This window comes from Manis javanica, chromosome 6 (genome assembly GCF_040802235.1).
Source record: "Manis javanica isolate MJ-LG chromosome 6, MJ_LKY, whole genome shotgun sequence".
NCBI lineage: Eukaryota > Metazoa > Chordata > Mammalia > Pholidota > Manidae > Manis > Manis javanica.
The window spans coordinates 13,702,887-13,722,239 of NC_133161.1; the positions used below are offsets into that span (position 1 = coordinate 13,702,887).

The 19,353-nt window shown below is 48.2% G+C and overlaps 1 protein-coding gene across 21 annotated transcripts in view; it reads left to right on the plus strand.

Moving 5' to 3' along the window:
* The window catches only part of HIPK2 (homeodomain interacting protein kinase 2), a 174,892-nt gene that overhangs the window by 140,989 nt on the left and 14,550 nt on the right, over window positions 1-19,353 (plus strand). For all 21 annotated transcript variants that reach the window (XR_012132083.1, XR_012132084.1, XM_073238362.1 and 18 more), the window contains 3 exons: window positions 1,016-1,297; window positions 12,900-13,144; window positions 18,158-18,315. Coding sequence is in view for 19 of the 21 variants with exons in the window: in XM_073238362.1 (XP_073094463.1) it covers window positions 1,016-1,297; window positions 12,900-13,144; window positions 18,158-18,315 (685 nt within the window). In the remaining 2 variants the exon portion in view is untranslated. The remainder of the gene's footprint in view (window positions 1-1,015; window positions 1,298-12,899; window positions 13,145-18,157; window positions 18,316-19,353) is intronic.

Here is a 19,353-nt window from a genome sequence, read left to right on the forward strand (position 1 = left end):
GCAACATGTTAGCAATAATTTGAAGGTTTATAAAGTAAGTAGGAATAATAAGTACTGATAAGGAGTAACTTTAGTAAAACTTAACCAGCCGCCAAGAAGGAACAAGCAACAAATCTGACACCAGTTAGAAAATGAAATAAATCCATCTTTACAAAATTATTTTCATCTTTCTGCCATCCTTTTAACTAGAAGGTGCTAGAATCTCTAAGGACTTACCAAAGTCTTAAGTTTCATTACCGCTTGGCTTCCGTTTCTCACTATAAATAGAACCCACTTCAGCAGGGGTTGGTGGAGAGAGCAAGGGGTAAGGTATTTTTTCCTGAAGTTTCCAGAAACTCCATTTTGCTAATTTGATAAGGAATATCTAGTCAATCAAAATAAAGTTTTAAAGATCACTTTTTAAATTGCACATAAGGAGATACTTTCACAGCCACGTCCCTTTCTCAGAGGAGGAAGGAGGGCAAGGTCACCAGCATTAGATCCTTTAATTCCAGGAAGTCTTAAGAAATGAGTGTTTTAGTTTAATAAGTGGTAAACAGTCATTACCAAGGAAACCAAAGCTTTCTGGGGCAAACACCATTTCGTCCAGCTCCTTCCAAAACAAGACCTAAGTCCAGTGTGGGGGAGAGGATGACCAGATGGAGCTCAGGAAGTCGGGCTGCCCTGGGGCAGACACCTCAGAAATCCTGGGCATTGCTCTGCCCACACAAGACCAGCCCACCCCTTGGGCACAACCCCTCTCCCCTGTCCTTAGAGCCCTGGCTTCTCCCTTCATCCCTCTGGGAGCTGCATGTGCAGCCAGCCGGAGCCTGGAGGAGGCCAGGCTGCTGTCCCTGTCTGGGTGGCGACTAATTGAAAGCGAGAACTCTACAAGTGGCCACTGCTGTGGCTGCAGAATAACCCTGGGTGCCCTGGCCCTCTAACTTTCTAATGGAGATTGGTTAGGCGGTTGGGCTCCTTGGAAGGAGCTGTTGGGCCTGACCTTCCGTGAGTGTGTGTGGCCTTGTCGTTACAGAAACGTGTCCACCTGTGAGGTGTCCTCCTCGCAGGCCGTCAGCTCCCCTCAGCGGTCCAAGCGAGTCAAGGAGAACACGCCTCCGCGCTGCGCCCTGGTGCACAGCAGCCCGGCCTGCAGCTCCTCTGTCACGTGTGGGTGGGGCGATGGGGCCTCCAGCACCGCCCGGGAGCGGCAGCGGCAGACGATTGTCATTCCTGACACCCCCAGCCCCACGGTCAGCGTCATCACCATCAGCAGCGACACGGACGAGGAGGAGGAACAGAAGCACGCCCCCACCAGGTGAGGCCCTGCCACCTTCCGACGTCCAGGAAGGGGCAGGGCGGGAGTGCTGCGTGCTGCTGATGCACACCAGGAGGCAGTTAATGCATGGATCTGGGCAGCTTCCCATCATCACACGTGATGATCCCTCTCTCCTGGCCCCTAAATGTTGGTTTTGCCGTATCCTAGAAGGATTTCAAGAGAATGTCAAACAGATTTTCCATAATTGCTCAATTCCAAAATAATTGTGAGTCACTGTGGTCTTAAAAAAATAGTTATAGGCTCTATACATTTGGGGGACTTGAGACCATAAAAATCTGACGCACCATGCCTGTGTACTTCAACCCTGTAAGCGTAAAAATTTCTGCCTTAGGCTATTGAATTTATTCCTAGATGGTCAGGATGTTTCTCTAGCATTGCCTTGGCGCTCTCAGAATTCAAAATAATTGTCCAATTAATCAGAAATTTCCCTGCGTCTGATTAGCTCAGTCTTTCAAACTGCCCGTTGGCTCTCGACCCAGAAAGCATTACTATTTATTCCAGAGTAGTAAGAACTCGTTTGACTCTCTGTGCGCTTCCTGGAGAGCGAAGAGGTATTTGTCATTTGGAAGACTGTTAACCCTGGACCAGAGCCTCTTTTCCAACCTTCCCAGCCAGACTTGAACAGAAGGAGGCATGTGCCCCTGCCACTTGCTCCTCTGGAGCAGTCGGTCCCCTGGCCTCTGCACCCCAGGGGCCTCCAGGCCTTGTAGATCTCAGAGCCTCATGACCGCAACCCACTAGCTCCTCACACTGGGACTGAGGGCCGGGCAAGGGAGGCCTGCCCAGCCCACTGCTGCCAGTCAACACACATCCCATGACTGGATCTTAACATCTGCAATTAGGCCCAAATTATTAATCCTGACCGGACACAGTGTCACCAATTAGTAATCACAAATCCTTTTGATTACATAATAAATTCCTGCACTTGCAGTCATTACAAAATATATAGCTAGAGTGGTTAAAACATTCCCACGATAGCTATTCCTGCATGAAGCGTTCTCTGCCCATCTTCATGTGAACTCAGTGTTTTGCTTTGGGTTTTCATGATGGGGCTAGTGTATGTCTCACTCCAGTGCCCTCTTCCCCACTTAATGGTTCAGCCTGATCCTCAGTGTGTCTCTGAGAAGAACATAATGGAGTACTTTGGGTCCTACCATCATTGCCTGGTGCCAGAGGGGCCACAGGGTTGGGGAGACTGGGCAGTGCCCCCCTCCCCACCTGCCTGTTCCACAACTGGCCTCAGTTTCCTTGTGGATAATAGCCCCAAGTTGGGTCAACATTGCATCCTCCCCAGCCCAGGAATCTCATGGGCTCGGCTGGAGGTTCTTCCCAGTCCCGGCCTGGTCCCTGGCCTGGAGCAGCCTGTCCACACATTTGTGTCATTGGGCATAAGATGAGTCAAACAGCTTCCCACAGCCCTTTGTCACAACCTGAAAAAAGAGAAAGTAATTTAAAAATCTGGCAACCAACCAGACTGTAATATCGTTTTTGAAGTATGAGATTTGAATTGACACAGATCTCAATATACATGCTCAGGAGAGACTTGAATAGCGCATCTGAGAGGATGAGTGCACCATCTCTGCCAGTCAGCTTCTGGGGTGAGGACTCAGGGCCCCAGCAGCTGCAGGGCTGGAAGGAGACAGCTGGCACTGGGCAGCACTGAGGGCCTTGACGTAAATCACTCGAGATGCAGGGGGGGCAGGGGAGGGGCAGTTGGCAGGTTCACATGTGAGGAACAACCACAACAGCTTCGTGAAACAAAAATGCAAGGGACTCAGCAGCCCCACATAATGAAATTCACCAGAGACATTGCACCAAATGGGGGAAGGTACACACTGAGGCCAGAGAGCAATTGTGAAGGGTTCCAGCTGTACACAGTTGTGACGAGAGGCTCACAGAATGGGAAAATAATGCTTTTTAGAGGTATCAAATTGTTGCCTTAAAGAAAGCGTTTGAAGATGCAAGATGGCAAAAGAATGTGTTTGAGTCTGAGTGGGATAAAACAGAAACCAGTAGCTGTTTTATTTATAGAGAAACCTACTGTATAATGTGATCACATTATTGTGACTACATTTTAGAAGAAGAGAATAGGAATGGGGGTTGATATGGTGACTTGTTCTTAGAAATCAATTATCATAAACTTTAACACAGTAAATATTTATTGGCCCCACCAGGGTAAGATATTGTGCTAGGACGTACAGGTGTTACATAAATAAGGTACACAGTCTGTCCTCAGGAGGTTTGCAGGATAATAAGCAAGACAAGACACATCCAAATCATTAGGAATACCAGGCCCATCAAAACACTGTGAGAGTCAAAGAGGAAATAGCTGAGGGGCTAATGGAGAGGGGCTTTCTAAGGCCACAAGTCTAGACAGGCGTGGACAAACAGTAGAGGAGGTGAGACTGCAAATCCCAGCGAGGGAGGTGTGGGGGCAGAGCCTCCGGCTGGGCAGATGGGCTCAAGGGCACAGTGGGGCAGCTGATCAAAGAGAAAGCAGGAGGCAAGGGGGAAAGGCATTTCAGGAAGGGAAAGCAGGTTTGAGGGTCTCTCCCTCATGGAGGGGGGTGTCAGCTTCTTCAGGAGATACTAAGGAGCTCATAGGAAAGCATCAGTGCTGGGAAGACAAGGATGTACCCCCGAGTACAGCCCCCTGGGCAGCCGCTCTGCCACCTCTGGCCTGGAAGCTCTTCAGCTTGTCGGTGCTCCCATTTTGAACAGTGGGAACTAACGTTCTTGACCACCCACCTTGGTCATTCCCAGACTTGATATCTCCTGTGCTGAAAGTCTGCCTGAAACGCTGATTACTTCCCCTACAGCGCAGCAGCTAGATTGTCAAGGAGCCAGTGATGCTCACAGGATAGTGGGCGCAGGGTCCCACGGCAGTGCTGCCACCACTGATGTCATTTAGGGCCAACATGGGACAACACTAAACACACAGTTTTAGGTCTAACTCAGAGTGTCACTAGATCTCTGGGACCAGATGACATTACCTAGAATTTTTAGAGGAATGCCAAGGCAAAACTACTATTCCTGACCCCCAGTGTGTGGTACTGTTAGTTGCCAGAACAGATAGATGGTCAGCAACTCCTGCTTGTTAGGAAGACACCAGAGCATGAGGGGCACGCTGGGAGCAAGTGAATTAAAGGTGTCGGGAGGGAGGTGGAATCATGACAAACACTCTCCAAGTGTTTTCACCTGCACTGTCTCATGCGTCGTTTAATGGGATGTGCAAGGCTGGTACTTCTAGTCCCATTTGATAGATGAGGAAACAGAGCCAGGAAAAGTAAGTGACTCACCCAAGTTAATAAAAGTTCTAAGTAGCAGAATTGGGATTCAGGTCCCCAGCCATTAGAGAAATGGCAATCTTAATTACTGGCAAAAATAACTGATTTATCTTCAGTCATTAATTCAACAAATATAAATTCTGTCCTGCGCCCTCCTCTGACCACCGCCACCCCCACACACGGTCACAGCCACTGCATGCAGGACACCAGGCCAGGGCTCTGGAGGGAACACAGCTTGTTCACTGAGCCCCAGCTGCTGCCAGACATTCATCAAAATGCAGGAGCTCTAGCAGTGAGAGGGCAGAAGTCACCTCTTCTAATTCTTTGACATTTTTAAAGAGTGGATGAGGCCAAAAAAGGTCCAGTGGTCTCCATTTTCTCAGTGAGTCACTGTTGGACGAGGGGGCTCTGTAGTCATGGCTAGAGACAGAAAACAAAGCACATTTTTCTGGGCCCCCCCAGGATTAAACAGTAGAATGGGTCTTATTTTAAATATTTATAAATAATTTTGATTAGAGGGACATTTGACTGTCTCCATGTGCTGAATAAGCCACCTTTTCTCCCTTGAACTCTCCATGGACAAAGATGATCCGTCTTACTATTCGGGCCCTTCTGCTAACCTTTCCTTGTGCTGCCACCATCTTTTAGAGGCCATGAGGCCGTATCGTACAACCTGCCGCCGAGAGTCATCTCTAAAGTGTGTGGCCGAAGTGGCTCGTTGCAGCTGATGAGCTAGAGATGATTTTGTCAGCCTCTGTTATTCATTCGTTTATTCCTCCATTCAGTTACCTGATTTTTCTGTAGACAGGACTCATTTTACTCAGGTCATCAGCGTACTGCCACACTGTGCATCACTTGGCATCTGTAAACAGCTCCTCAGAGTATCATGGCTAATGTTACCAAAATGTAAACTTTCAGCAAAAAATATAACTCAGTATTTCTGATAGGGATCACTCTTAAAATGATTATATAAAAAAATTTTGACCCATTATGTTTTCCTTTACACTCAATTGAAAATCTAGAGTGATTACTACACAACAAGCATGACCAGAAACTGACAAACTGCTGCTCAAATGAATTTGGCCCAAAAAATTAACATCCACTTAACAAAAGGGGAAAAAACACACGTTTATTATTACATGGGCAAAGTCAAGCCAAAGTGGACTTTGTTTCCATTGCCACTTACAATCGTATCGCTGCTCCACTCCTCCTGGCAGTTAATAAGCTACTTAACAGCCAACATAGTGTGGTGCTGGGGAGGTGCTGATTCACATTTGAGAGAAGAAACAGGAACATGGCCACACAATATCATGTGAAGGGGCTTTGTTGTTTCTCAGTTTATGCACCCCACAACTGAATGACGTTTCAGTACGTGACGTGTCTCAGGAGATGGAAGGACGTTTTGTCAAGCCAACTTCACTGCATCCTCTTTACAGGCCTTCATTCAAAACACCCAGTGGGTTGAGGAGTGTGGTTAAGGGGCTGCTTTTTGAAGAAGGGAACTGCACCCTGCTGCCCGTACAGCCTGTCCTACCACGTCAGCACACTGCAACGCCATCACTGACTGGTTGCAACTTCTTGGTTCTCTCCTTGCCTTCAGCAGGGCCGAGGCGGGAGGAGGAGGCCTGGAGTGGGTTGGGTGCCGCAGGGCAGAACAGTCCTCAGGGGCTGGGAGGCTGAGCCTCATGTGACTCGGGAGTGTCTTGGGGCTGGTTTGCTGAAGAAGGTTGGAGAAAGAACACCTGTTTCTGCTTTGTGGTGAGGGGAGGCCTGGGTGAGCATTCGGGGATCCTTCCAGGCCCTGTTTCTGATTTCGCTAGAAGGTAGTTGCATAAAAATGGCCTTCGTGGTGATATGTGTGTGTGTGTGTATATTAAAAGAGAGAGATACATAGGGCTGTAAGTGTGGTAATAATTTAACTTGAATGGAATATGACATGCACTAAATTTAAAATGTAAAGATTTTTGTCCTCACTAATAACTTTAAACTGGGAGCTACATAATCCATCAGAAGGAGCACATTGGCCTGGAGACTGTGGCTTCTTGTCTCTCCTCACCTGGAGGGCTGGTTCAATGTAATCAGTCATGTACTGCAGCTGGCCGGAGGGGAATGGGAGCAGTGTGGCCAGCAGTGCCCACCCCTGTGGAGGCAGCTGGGCCAGCAGCTCTCATCACCAGCTGGAGCACCCTGCACCCCAGGCTTAGAGAAGATCCTTGTCACCAGATATGCCCCTGGGGTAACCAGAGGGAGGTGGTCCAGTTAGTCTGCCCATTGGTGTTTGTGGGTAGGAGGGGGGAGGGGTGGGTAACAGAGAGTGACGCATAGTGAATGAGAGCAAGGACAGGCCCTGAACAATGCAACAGCCAAAAACTAATAACCTGATTTAAAAACAGGCTAAGCACTTGAAGAGACATTTCTTAAAAGAAGACCCCTAAGTGGCCAACAGCTATATGAGAAAATGCTGGACACTATTAATGATCAGAGAAATGCTAATCTAAACCACAATGTGATATCACCTCACGCCTGTCAGGATGCCTGTTATCAAAAAGACAAAAGATAGCAAGTGTTATGGAGATGATGAGGATGTGGAGAAATTGGAATCCTTATGCACTGCTGGTGGGAATGTAAATTGGTGCAACCGCTATGGAAAGCAGTATTGAAGTTCCTCAAAACATTAAAAATAGAGCCACCATATGATCCAGCAATCCCACTTCTGCATGTTCATCCAAAAGACTGAAATCAGGGCTTCAAAGAGATATTAACAGTACCATGTTCATTGCAGCATTATTCTCAACAGCCAAGATGTGGAAACAACCTAAATATCTATCAGATGAGTGGACAGATGAACAGGTAAAGAAAACATGGCACGTACATACAGTGGAATTCTGTTCAGCCTTAAAAAGAAGGGAATTCTACAATATGCAAAAAACCTCTTACATGAACTATCTAAAATAGTCAAATTCATGGAATCAAGGAGCAGAATCTCAGTTGCCAAGGGCTGTAGGTAAGGGAGGGGCAGTTACTAATCAAAAGGCATAAATTTCTGTTAAGCAAGATGTGTAAATTCTAGAGATCTGGTGCACAACATTGCCCCTATAGTCAACAATACTGCACTGTACACCAAAATTTTGTTAAGAGGCTAGACCTCATGTTAAGTATTTTTATCACAGTAAAATAAAATTTTAAAAAGAGCAAGCTAAGTCCTTGCTTAGTCACCCAAAATAAAAATTAAAAAAGAATGCTAGCTCTTGGTTCAAATCTGACTCTGCCCTTAACTAGCTGTGTGACCTTGAGCAAGTGACCTAAGCTCTCCACATCTGAAGTTTATTGCTCTTAAAATGAGAGTTGTAATATTCCTGACCACAAAGTCTGGCTGAGAAGACTGGAGAAGAAACCACCTGTGATGTACTTTGAACACAGTTGCTGTGCATCCCATGAACGCTGGCTCTATTCAGGAATCAGTGTCGTAGTAATGGAAGAGTAATATTTTTCACGTATAACTTTGGCTGTGGAATCAGAGGAGTGAAATAATGTGTGTAAACTTTATTGGCAGAGATAAGCTTTGAGCCTAGTCTTGAGGCATGGAGCTGACATATCAGCAAGTGGAAACCAGAAGCACATTGCAGATAAGCACCTTGTGGGGAAGGGGTTGCAGGCCTGCATCTGGTCCTCTAGCAGCATTTTCTCTATTGGAGCTGATTGATTCACTTCTTAGCTCCTTATTTCTTTTCATCATCTTAAAATGAGCAAAATCATCTGTTGCCATGACAACACAATGCAATCATGAACTCTGGCAGCTTTGTTCTTGATTCAGAAGTAATGTTCTATCAAGGTCATTTAAGCAAATATTTCTCATTCTACTCCTATCACTATCTTCTCTTACTTCCACTAACCAATTCATAATGGGATTGATAAGCTATCAGTACTAATTAGACACCACAGTGAAGTGAATCCCAGTAGAATCAATATATATATGAGCCTAGAATCCATGGAGGACTGTCTGTACTTATTGATAAAGTGACTTTTTTGCCGCTTCCCATTTTTTCTGTGATCTGCATTGTATATTCAAGTAGAGCACAGAGATTTCTAACAGAAGAGACTGAAAACAGAGCTATCAAATTTTAATTCATCTTTTCAAACCTGTCATATGTACCTTCAAAAAGGTAGGTGAATTAGCATTAGACTGTGTTGTACCCATTTGCTCATGAGGCTTAGGAACTTCCCAGCTCCAAAGAAAGGATGGGACCCACGAAGAGTTTACAGAGGTTTAATCCCACACTTCTTGTTAGGTGAATTCCTCAGCTTCTTTGTGGAAGGGCTCGCTCTCCTGTTGGGTTTCCAGCAGGACATGGCCCCAGATTCTCAAAGGTCATCTAGACCACGCTGTCAGCTGTTATGACTCCTACCAGGAAGCCATCGTTCAGTGACAAGAAGCTCACTGGCTCATGAAGTGGGTCCATTATATATGGTCAGATAGTTCCAGTTGTCAGAAAATCCTTACTCATATTGAGCTCAAGCTTCTCCACAATTTCCAAATTTGAGTGAAGAATTCCAGATGTGTCCAATTTGAATTTTATGACGGCTTGGCTAAAATTGGTGCATATATGTTTAATTTGCTCATTTCCTAAAGTACTCGGAAGCTAAGGAAGATACAGTCAGCAGGAATTGGCCAGGTCTGGGTCCACACATGGGTACACTTAATAAAGGGATTTATTTCCTCCAGACTAGGAGTAAATCAAATCCTATTTTAAATGTCTTTAACAATACATCTTTAAGGGACCCTCACAGTGGATCCTTTAATGCCACTTTCTCTAAGAGATTTCATAGCAGGCTGGAGCTGGGGGGACATCCAGGGCCACACCAATGTCCAGGCCGCAGTCCAGGGTCATGCCAGTAAGTGACAGAGCCAGAACTACAAACCCAGCTCTCAGGAGCCATTTGGGAACCAGCGTCTGTTCCTTATGTGGGGTCCACACCTGCAGACCGTGCACGTGCACCAGAACATATCTGTGTTTTGTGAGGTGACTGGTAAGCTAGCTGCTGTGGGTTTGTACTGATCACGCAGAGCTGGCTGTGACCAAAGCAGAGGGTGAGGGGCAGGGTGACTGGGAGCTGCATCTTCCCTGGTCCTGGGAGCACTTTGCAGTGGTGGTTAAGGGGACCCGTTAATGACATCTAACTACACAGCAGACTGCACAGACCTGTCTGCCCCCTTCCCCAGCCCCACCCACCACAGAAAGCAGCTGCAGGTTTCACTTGTCTTTGCATTTGAAAGCAGCTCCTGTCCCTCCCATGCTCCCTCCTCCAGATTCTGCAGCTTTCCACAGCATTTTGCTGCTCTTTGATTCCTTCTCCCTACTTTTAGGCTCTGGGACCTTTTCCTGGCACTCCACTTCCTAATTCTCCAGAGCTCAGTGTTCCCGCCACCCCCTGTGCTCACTCACTTTGCTTTTTTGCTTCTGAATACGCAGAGGACTTCTTAAAAATTGAGATATTATTCATATGCCATATGATTCATTCATTTAAAGTGTACAGTTCATCGGTTTTTGATACCTTACATTAACTTTTTCAATTGTGGTAAAATAATATAACATAAAATTTGCCATTTTAACCATTTTTAAGTTACAATTCAGTGACATTAAATACATTTACATTGTGTACAGCCATCACCACTATTTCCAGAACTTTTCCATCACCCCAAACAGCAACTCTCTCTGTACCCTTTAAGTAATAATGCCCCATTCCTCCCTCCCCCTGTTCCTGGTAAGCAATAATCTACTTTCTGTGTCTATGAATTTGTTTATTCTAGGTACCTCATGTAAATGGAATCATACAATATTTGTCCACTTGTGTCTGGCTTATTTCACTTAGCATAATGTTTTCAAGGTTCACCCGTATTGAGGCATGTATCAGAACTTTGTTTTCATGGCTGAATAATACTCCATTGTGTGGATATACTACATTTTGTTTATTTGTTCATCTGTTGATGGGTACTTAGAAGTTATCTCCACATCTTAGCTCCTGTGAACAATGTAACTGTGAGCACTGGCACACGAGTGTGTGAATCCTCGCTGTCAGTTCCTTTGCATGAATACCCAGGAGTGGAATGGATGGGTCATATGGTAATAATGTGTTTAGCTTTTTGAGGAATAAGCATGTGGATTTTTTTGCATTTAAATTGTTGTACATGGGAAGTGTAGATCTTTATTAATTAAAATTTATCTATTTTATCAAAGTTAACATGAAGAGTGATAAATATATGCAGTCAATTCATTCCTCACCTTGAGTTCTTAACAATTATCATTTATACAGCTCCTTTGACAGTTCATTATGGAAGGCTTTGTGACACCCATTATTCTCTTTAACTGATTATTTTCAAGCTTATACTGTTTAACTTGTCATGTTTTTATACAGTTCTCAGTGAAATTTTAATCTCCTCCAGGACAAAGAGATGTATTGTATTTCTTTGTACAGAAATTCCCTGTAGCATAGCTTTCCAAGATACCTAACCCGATGAGTTTTCATTTCTTTCATATCAATCATCTGTTTTATCCATGGACTAGAAACTTTTCCAGCATGTCTGTCCCTTGATAGAATTCACTTTGCTTAGGTAGGGTTTTTTGCAAATCTGTTTGCACATGTTAAGTGAGGTAATACAACTAAAAATAGTAATAATAGCAGCTAACTTTTACAGAGTACTCACTGTATGTTCAAAGCGTTTTCCTGTGTTTTTTTCACTTAATTCTCAAAACAAGCCTGTGATATAGGTACTACTGTCATCCACATTTTACTGATGAGGAGACTGAATTACTCAAAGGTTGAATAGCTGCTCAAGGCCACACCACCAGCAATGCTGGCAGCAGAGCCTACGTACTTAGCCACAGACACAGGGAGGAACCTTCTACTTGAGCCAGGAAAGACAGAATGTGCGACCACTAGAAGAATCATCCAACGAGATGTGCATGGTGGCACTCTTGGGGCAGCAGGGGGTCATACTTCCTGTGGGCCCCTCTCAGCCCCTCCAGCCTTTCGTAGGTCACCAGCCCTACTGTCCTTCCACCTCTCTGCTGCCTGTAGGGTGGCAGAGATCCATCCTGCAGGGTGTAGGCTGTGACTCGCTGTGTGACCTTGGGCAGACCGCCTCAAGGGGTGGTTGTGGCTCCAGTAAATGCCAGCATTCCATAAACACCACCTCCTTCTCATAGTGAATTAGTTGGAAATTGACCATCTTACTTAGGCAATCAATATTTCTTAAAAATAGATGATCAATGTACCAAAATAGATGAAAATCCATTTTTAAAACCTTGACAATAAGCAACAAATTCCATATCCATCCTCACCCCAGCCTGTCACTGAGCTTGGAGACAGACAGAATTGGCTCCTCAAGTAACCACACAAACATAAATATCTCAGAGAAAAACATGCTGGCCAAGAGGCATCCATAGCCAGTCCTCCCTATCAGCCTGTGAAGTTTCAGACACAGGGTGAAGCAGATTCAGAGCAGCGCCCTCGTGGGCCTCCTGCCAGCGGGAGCCCCACTGACCTCACCTGGATGCAGTGCTGTCCCCTCCCTGATCCTTGGCCCGGCCAGTGAGGAAGCTGCAGGAGGCGGAGGGCCAGGCCTGCCCTAAGAATGGGACTCTTGGGTCCTGGGTGGCCTGCACCTCAAAGCCATACCTCGTAATAGCATCACAGCAGAGATGGCGAGGTGTTGAGTCAGATTCTGATTTCTGTTTCTCAGCACATCTGAACTGTGTTGGGTGAGATCTGCCTCCTCAGAACCTCCCTCTCCTCCCATCCCTGTGCCTGCATCCTGGTTCCTGCGGGATGCTGCAGTCCCTCCCACCACGTTTGCTCCATCTCCCAGGGCCTTGGGTGGCCTAGGCCTTGCTGCCCCTTCTCTGCTTGCTCAGATGTCCCCTCCTGGTGGCTTAGGGCATTGCCACATGGCTCTGGGCTCCCGGTGCCTCCCTTGCAGTTCTGCTCAGCTCTGCTGCTTGGGGAGAGCCCAGGCCCACCCAGAAGCTTCTCACTGTTTCCAGAGCGCTTGTGGGCACAGTTCCAGCCCCTGTCTCAAATCGCCACCTGTCCCCTTGCTGCTAGACAGGTGATGCTGTGTGCCAGCCTCCGTACTGGGATGGTGGAGAGCAGAGATGACACTCCTGCCCTCTCCCCCGCTGCTTCCACACCTGACCATGAGCAGAGACGGGCTTTTCACAGAGCCGGGTTCTGAAGTTCTCGTTCAGTGTCTGACTTCACAGCCTTTTCACGGTTCTGATTTCTCTCTCTTTCAGCACTGTCTCCAAGCAGAGAAAAAACGTCATCAGCTGTGTCACGGTGCACGACTCTCCTTACTCTGACTCCTCCAGCAACACCAGCCCCTACTCCGTGCAGCACCGTGCTGGGCACAACACCAACACCTTTGACACCAAGGGGAGCCTAGAGACTCATTGCACAGGGAACCCACGAACTATCATCGTGCCACCCCTGAAAACCCAGGCCAGTGAAGTGTTGGTGGAATGTGACAGCCTAGTGCCAGGTAATTTGGGGCCAGGGCAGGCCAAGCACATCTCTCAGAGACTGGTTTTCTTGCTTCCTGCTACCAGCGATTTTGTTACGTGGGTGCTAATAAGCACTAGGTAGTATGGATCCTTACCCAGGGGCTTTGTTCCAGTAAGCGGTGTAGGATTCCACCTAATGTCACCTTTATAAGTAGTGTTTTCATTTTTAATTCTGTAATGAATGCCTTGCCGCCTTTACAACGGCTGCCCCTCTGAGTAGGGTGATAGGTATGAAATGAAAACCACCCATTTCCTTCTCCACTGCTCTGGAATGATACCTGGTTTGGGGGGGTTCCTGATCAGCTCCTGGCCTCCCTCCCATCCTTGGGAAGACCCTTCTCAAGTCCTGGTAGGTGAGGGTAAAATAGGCCCATCTCGGCATCTTCTTGGAACTCATTTTTGGGAGGAGAGACTCTAGGGAGTGTGTTTCTCTCCTTGTCCTGAAAACGGGGCCGTGGCATAAAGGCTGAGAATTTAACCTTCCAGCTAAGCTTTGTACTCACCCCAGATTCTGCAGCAATTCAGTGTCTCCCTTGCTCATGCTCCCTTGGGGAATAAACCAGAAGAAATCTGCACATTCTGCTTTTCTGCCACAAACCACCCCCAGGCCCCCACACCAAGCAGCACCATTTAGAAGGGAAGAGATACACACAGCCAAAAAGATCCTGTTTAGGTGCGAGGAGCTGCTCTACCTCAGGAAGGCCCCGCTGGCTGTGACCCCCGCTAGAGGAGGCCTTGGGCCCCCGTCAGGTGGTTGTCCCAGGTAAGGCTCACAGGCCATGGGCGATGGGGATGCCACCCCGAGAGCCCCCTGAGGTGAAGTCAGGATGGCGTCTTTAGGGACCTCCCCAGCCCCGTGCCATAGGCCAGCCTGCACAGTGTGGGAGGGACATAAGGACGTCTCATTCCCAAAACCCTCTTTCTCTACCCAGGCAAGTATTTTTGTGGAGGCCACAGAATTTTCAGCAGAAGCCACGCTCTGGGACCCAAGGAGCCTGCAGGTGCACAGAGTAGTTGACCCAGGAGAGTCCTCGGAGCAGGGACCTCATACTCTTCTGTTCGCATATCCCTTCAGTAATTGTCTAAAACTACATCCATCACACATTTTTAACTTTAAATGTTTGCAAAGGACATCACTTCTGTCACACGTACATTGTATCATTATTCAAGTACTTTAAATGTGTCTGTCAAGACCTTAAAGCTGCAGATCCCGCTTGCTGAATGCTCGGACAGGCTGCCGCGTGCCTTCCTGAGCTGGCACTCCCTGTCACCAGCCCAGGCAGCCAAAGCTGACTTCACGTCTGTCAGAAAAGGTCTCCCCTGTGGCAGCCGCCTCACTTCTAAATTTTATTTCATGAATGGATGGATAGCATAAGGAGTTTGTCAAGAGTCTGTAGCCTGAAGAAAATAAGACCAGGCAGCCTCGGGAGCCGCCCAGGCCTTCCACACCTGGAGGTGAAGGGCCTGGTGCCTCATTAACATTCCTGAGAGTGAGAGGGAAGCCTTGCTTTTGTAAAATGCGAGAAGTGTGAAAGGGAAGGAAGGTGGGGGCTAAGGCGCTGGGTCCCGGTGCTGGTAGATCAGCTCAGGAAAAGGTGCATTTGAAGGGTGAGAATCTGGGAATTAACCCCGTAAATCTTTACTTGCCCTGCACCCTCAAGTCCTCAGGTAACACTGCATGTACCCCAGTTCAGAGATCACAGCCTAAAATGCACACCGCTTGGTGTGAAGGGCTCTTTTGGTTAATTAACAGGTAAAGGCCTCAAGATATGTTGTCAAAATTTTTAAGACCGGCTCTTTTATTGAGCAGAAATAGAAGGAGATACTCTTTTCTCAGCGGCAATCCAAAATCCAGAAAGCTCTGAGGACCAAGCAGGTTCACAGCCAACTCAGCTGGCGGTCAAGCCTGACCTGAGCTAGTAAGAGGCTATTCATAGTCCCTCTGCCATCTTCCTGCTTCGTTACAGTCGTGTTTGTGCTACTTGGTGAAATCTCCCTGTATTTTGTAGCAGGAATATTTATGTCTTTGATTATGGGGTAGCACCCAAGGCTCTGCTGGGTAACCTACCCTACTGAACGTGTACCATAGTACCCTTCTAAGATCTGAAATGCTGAATTTCAAAAATGTCGACACCGGAGATTTCAGGTCAGGGATGGTAAGACCTTCATAATGAGACAATGAGTTTTGCAAACCAAGGATGCCCATGTTCCAAGACATCTCAGGAAAACTCTCTAACAGTAACAATCCCTGTAAAATACAGGATAATAAGAACGGGCTAAAGTGACCATAGGCAAGTTATCTAGGAATTGGTAAAAAAAAAAAAAAAAAAAGGTGGCTGATACGAAGTTTCTCCTGGCCCTTTAAAAGAAGGTGGAGGATGCACGAGACATTGACTAGATTTCCGCAAGTTAGAAATCGTCCACCTTGAAGTTTGGTCGGCTTTCGTGCTGGCACCACTCTGTGGAAGGTGACAGAACTGTGGCAAGAGTCACTGAGACTTTGAGACCACCTAGTCCGAGCCCTAGTTAAGACAGGTGAGGACACAGGCCAGTTTGCCCAGCATCACCCAGCAGTTTTCTGTCGTTGGAAGACACAAAGGTGAGCATTGAGAGGGGACAGCTCTGTGAAGCCCACGTTTTATGCCTTTCAGGTTACGTCAACCATTTCCATCCTCAGCCCACTGCACCTTGTGCAGTTAAGGGGCAGGTTTGAGTGCTGAGCCCACAGCCTTTCCACAAGGACTGTGTCATATCTGTAACATTAAGGAAAAATTACCTGAATGGCTGAGAATCTCTGAGGGATATTTCTGCCAAATAAAAAATTTTGGGTGGAGGAGAGATTCTTAGTCTCCTGGTGGTGCTAAAGCAAGAGCGCGGAAGCACTCCCCACGCACCCCGGGCGGACAGAGCTGTGCCTGGGACAGCAGATCTTCGGAGCAACTGGGCAGGGCTTGACCAGAGGGCTCTGGAATGTTCCTGCCAGCTCCATAGTGCACACCAGGAGCTTGACCTTCGGTACTTGCCTTCGTTCCACTCCATTGTCACTTTCCTCATCTCCTTGGGAGGACATTATTGTTTTACTCCCTCAGTCCTCTTCAGGACCCCTCCCTTATTTTGGAGGTCCCTGCTCTGACCTGTAATGATAGTAGCAGGTAGCTGCCAGGCTCCGTTACACGATTTCACTTAAAACTTCACTTGCAGATGCAAGCTATAGATACCTCTATCTCAGGGTTTCTCCCTCAAATATAATTACCCTAAAATGCCCAGGGCGTTGAAAGAGGAGCAGCGAGATGACATCACGGCTGGGGACCGGGCAGCGAGCACATGGATGGCCTGCTGCAAAGCAGGAAGGAGTTTGACTCCAACAGTCACACCGTGACTGAATGAAGGGGAGAAACCAAAGTTCTTCTGATAACCAACATTTGCAACTTCCCATCTTTTACCCTACAGTTTGCCCCCCAAGTCCCCTCCACCCCCAGATTTGAGAGAGCTTTTGCACATCTAACCAGATTCGGCTTGAGCACAAAGCAGGTCAGTTCCATACCAGGGCCTGACTGGCTCCTGCTCTCCTGGGAAGCTTGTTAAGAATACAGATTCCTGGGCACCCCCACTGGGTTCCGATTCAGTGGGTGGGATGGGAGGACCCCCAGGTGCCAATGCATAGTTAGGTCTGAGGGTTTCCACTAGGACCCACCACCACCACCTCCCCAGTGAGGCAGCTCTCCCTTTACTCAAGGGGCGCTCTTCCCTGGGGGGCACCGTGATCTCCCGTCCCCAGCTTTCTGGTTTCCCTACACTCTTCATGTTTCCCTCCATCAGCAATTAATCAGCATCATCTCTTGCTGGCCCCAGCCTTGGGCAGCTCCTCTTTGACTTTTATTTCTTATCACCCTCGGATTTGTAATAGATTGATGCAACCAGGTACATCAAGGACCTGCTCCTTATGATGTGTACCACATTAATACTTAGCAGCCTCTAGCCCCAGATCTGTTCATTTTACACTAGCAACCACGGGGTACGTAACTGAGACCATGCCCAGCTTCTGTGTTTCCCAAAGATGCTCAGGCCCCAGTGAATCATCTGAATTCTTCCTGCTGAACAGCATGGGAAGTAGACTCACCTTGTGACATGTTGTGTACGTCCTTGCCAAGTCTCCCTTCATGTTAGATACCGTATGGTTCTTCTCTTGAACACCCCTGCTCCGGGCCCCACCCTCAAGTGTGGACAGTTTTTAGAGTCAAGGTGTCTACGCAGCAGTTTTGGCAAGTGACTGGATTCCCTGTGCCAAAGGCCTTTTTCACATTGCCCTCTTGATTTTCATCTGTGTTAGGCAAAGCTTCAGGAGAGAAATATTTGATGTCTGGAGAGACCCCGAGCGGCAGGCAAGCAGTAGCACTTGATTCTGCCCTGTCCCCTCCACCTGCGGCGCTCCTGTGGCTTTCCCCACACAGGCACAAGTCCCACTTTGTCAGGAGCTAGTATTCACAGATCACTCAGCACCAAAATTGACTAAAATGGCTTATTTAATATAAACTTCCCTACCCTATTCATTTGATCCTGGTTTTTCCCTCTAGGACATGTGTGGTCCTTTTTTTGAGGCTTGGTTATCTGTGTCCTGCTGTGTCTGTCCCTGTGTCTGCGCACCTCTGCGGCTAGTCCCTCCCGCAGCCCTGGGTGGGACGGGAGCAGCTGCAGAGACCTCCCCTGCTCTCCTGTTAGCCCCTCCCTCTGCTTTTCAGTGTCACCAGAAAGTGATTCTAAAGCCCGGCAAGGTTTGCTCCCAAGCAGTGGGACAAGCCAGGGCCCAGTGGCCAGTGTGGAGTCAGGGCAGGGTCGTAGCTGGGTCTGGGGAGGTGAGGCTCCTCTGTGATCGTCCAGTCTCAGGGAAGTGTTCCTTCCTGGAAGGCCACTGTTGGCCCCGCAAGGGGTCAAGTCTTCTGGACTCCTAAGGACCTGTGACTGACCTGTGACGTGTTCCCCCTCCCCTGTAGTCAATACCAGTCACCACTCGTCCTACAAGTCCAAGTCATCCAGCAATGTGACCTCCACCAGCGGTCACTCTTCAGGGAGCTCGGCTGGAGCCATCGCCTACCGACAGCAGCGGCCAGGACCCCCCTTCCAGCAGCAGCAGCCTCTCAATCTCAGCCAGGTGAGCCGCACACACGGCCATGCTGCCGGCCAGCCCCTCTCTGCTTCCCCTCCATCCTTGGGCTTCAGAGAGGGGCCCTGCGGGGGGCCCTCACCCACTTGCTCACAGAGCCTCAGCCCCTCCGGTGGAGGCAGAACGCGCCCTGTGGGACCTCAGGTGTTTCCTTTCTGCCACGGGTCACCCCTCAGAAAGTTAATATCACTGTTTGGTGAAAACTGGCCCAAAGTAAACTGACATGTCTGATGTTACAAGGCACTTGGTGACAGCATGACAGGGTGCCAGGGCTTAGAAGTCGGATGGCCCACCTCTTGCTATTGCAGCCCAGCAAAGGGTAGAACAGTGCGTCCTGGCCCAGTTAGGCCAGAACACCAGGGGCAGACCTACAATCTGACGAAGTGGGGCTCCCTGATGCACTGCAGTGAGGGAGGCCACATACTAGGAACCCCAAACCAAGGAAAAGAGTCAGAGGATTCGGGAAAGGTGGGTAGCGTTTAGGTGGAATGTAAATGAAGCAGTCTCCAGGGCAGAGCCGGCCTGTGCGTAAAGGGTCAATGTCACGTCCTAATGTCAAAGTTGACCCAGAGGCCTGTGTCCTGGGAAGCTGAGGAGGTAAGACAACGGGCATCTGTTCCAAGAGCCCTCATCTGAACCAGCGCACCTGGGTCGTAAACAGAGCCCATGTCCCTGTGTCTCTGTGCTCTTCAGGTAAGGAAGGGCTGTTCCATTTGTACGAATGTAACTTCAAATGAGAGCCTATGATTTTAGAGAACAAGATTTCACAGTGAGACAGAAAGCAGCCCCACTCAGAACGACTCCTTTTGACACTTGACAGCTTCAGTGTGCCCGTGGGAGACGCGCTGTCTCCGTTAGTTTGGCAGTTGGCTTTGTGTGTCGTCCAGCCTGAGGAACGGCCGGGCGCAGGGTCCCTTCCCCAGCCCCAGAGAAGTGTTAGTTGCCCGGCAGACAAGGGAGGCATCCCCTGTCACTCCTGCAGCCTCTGGCCTCCCCCAGCCCCTCTCCTCCCCACCCCTCCTTGCC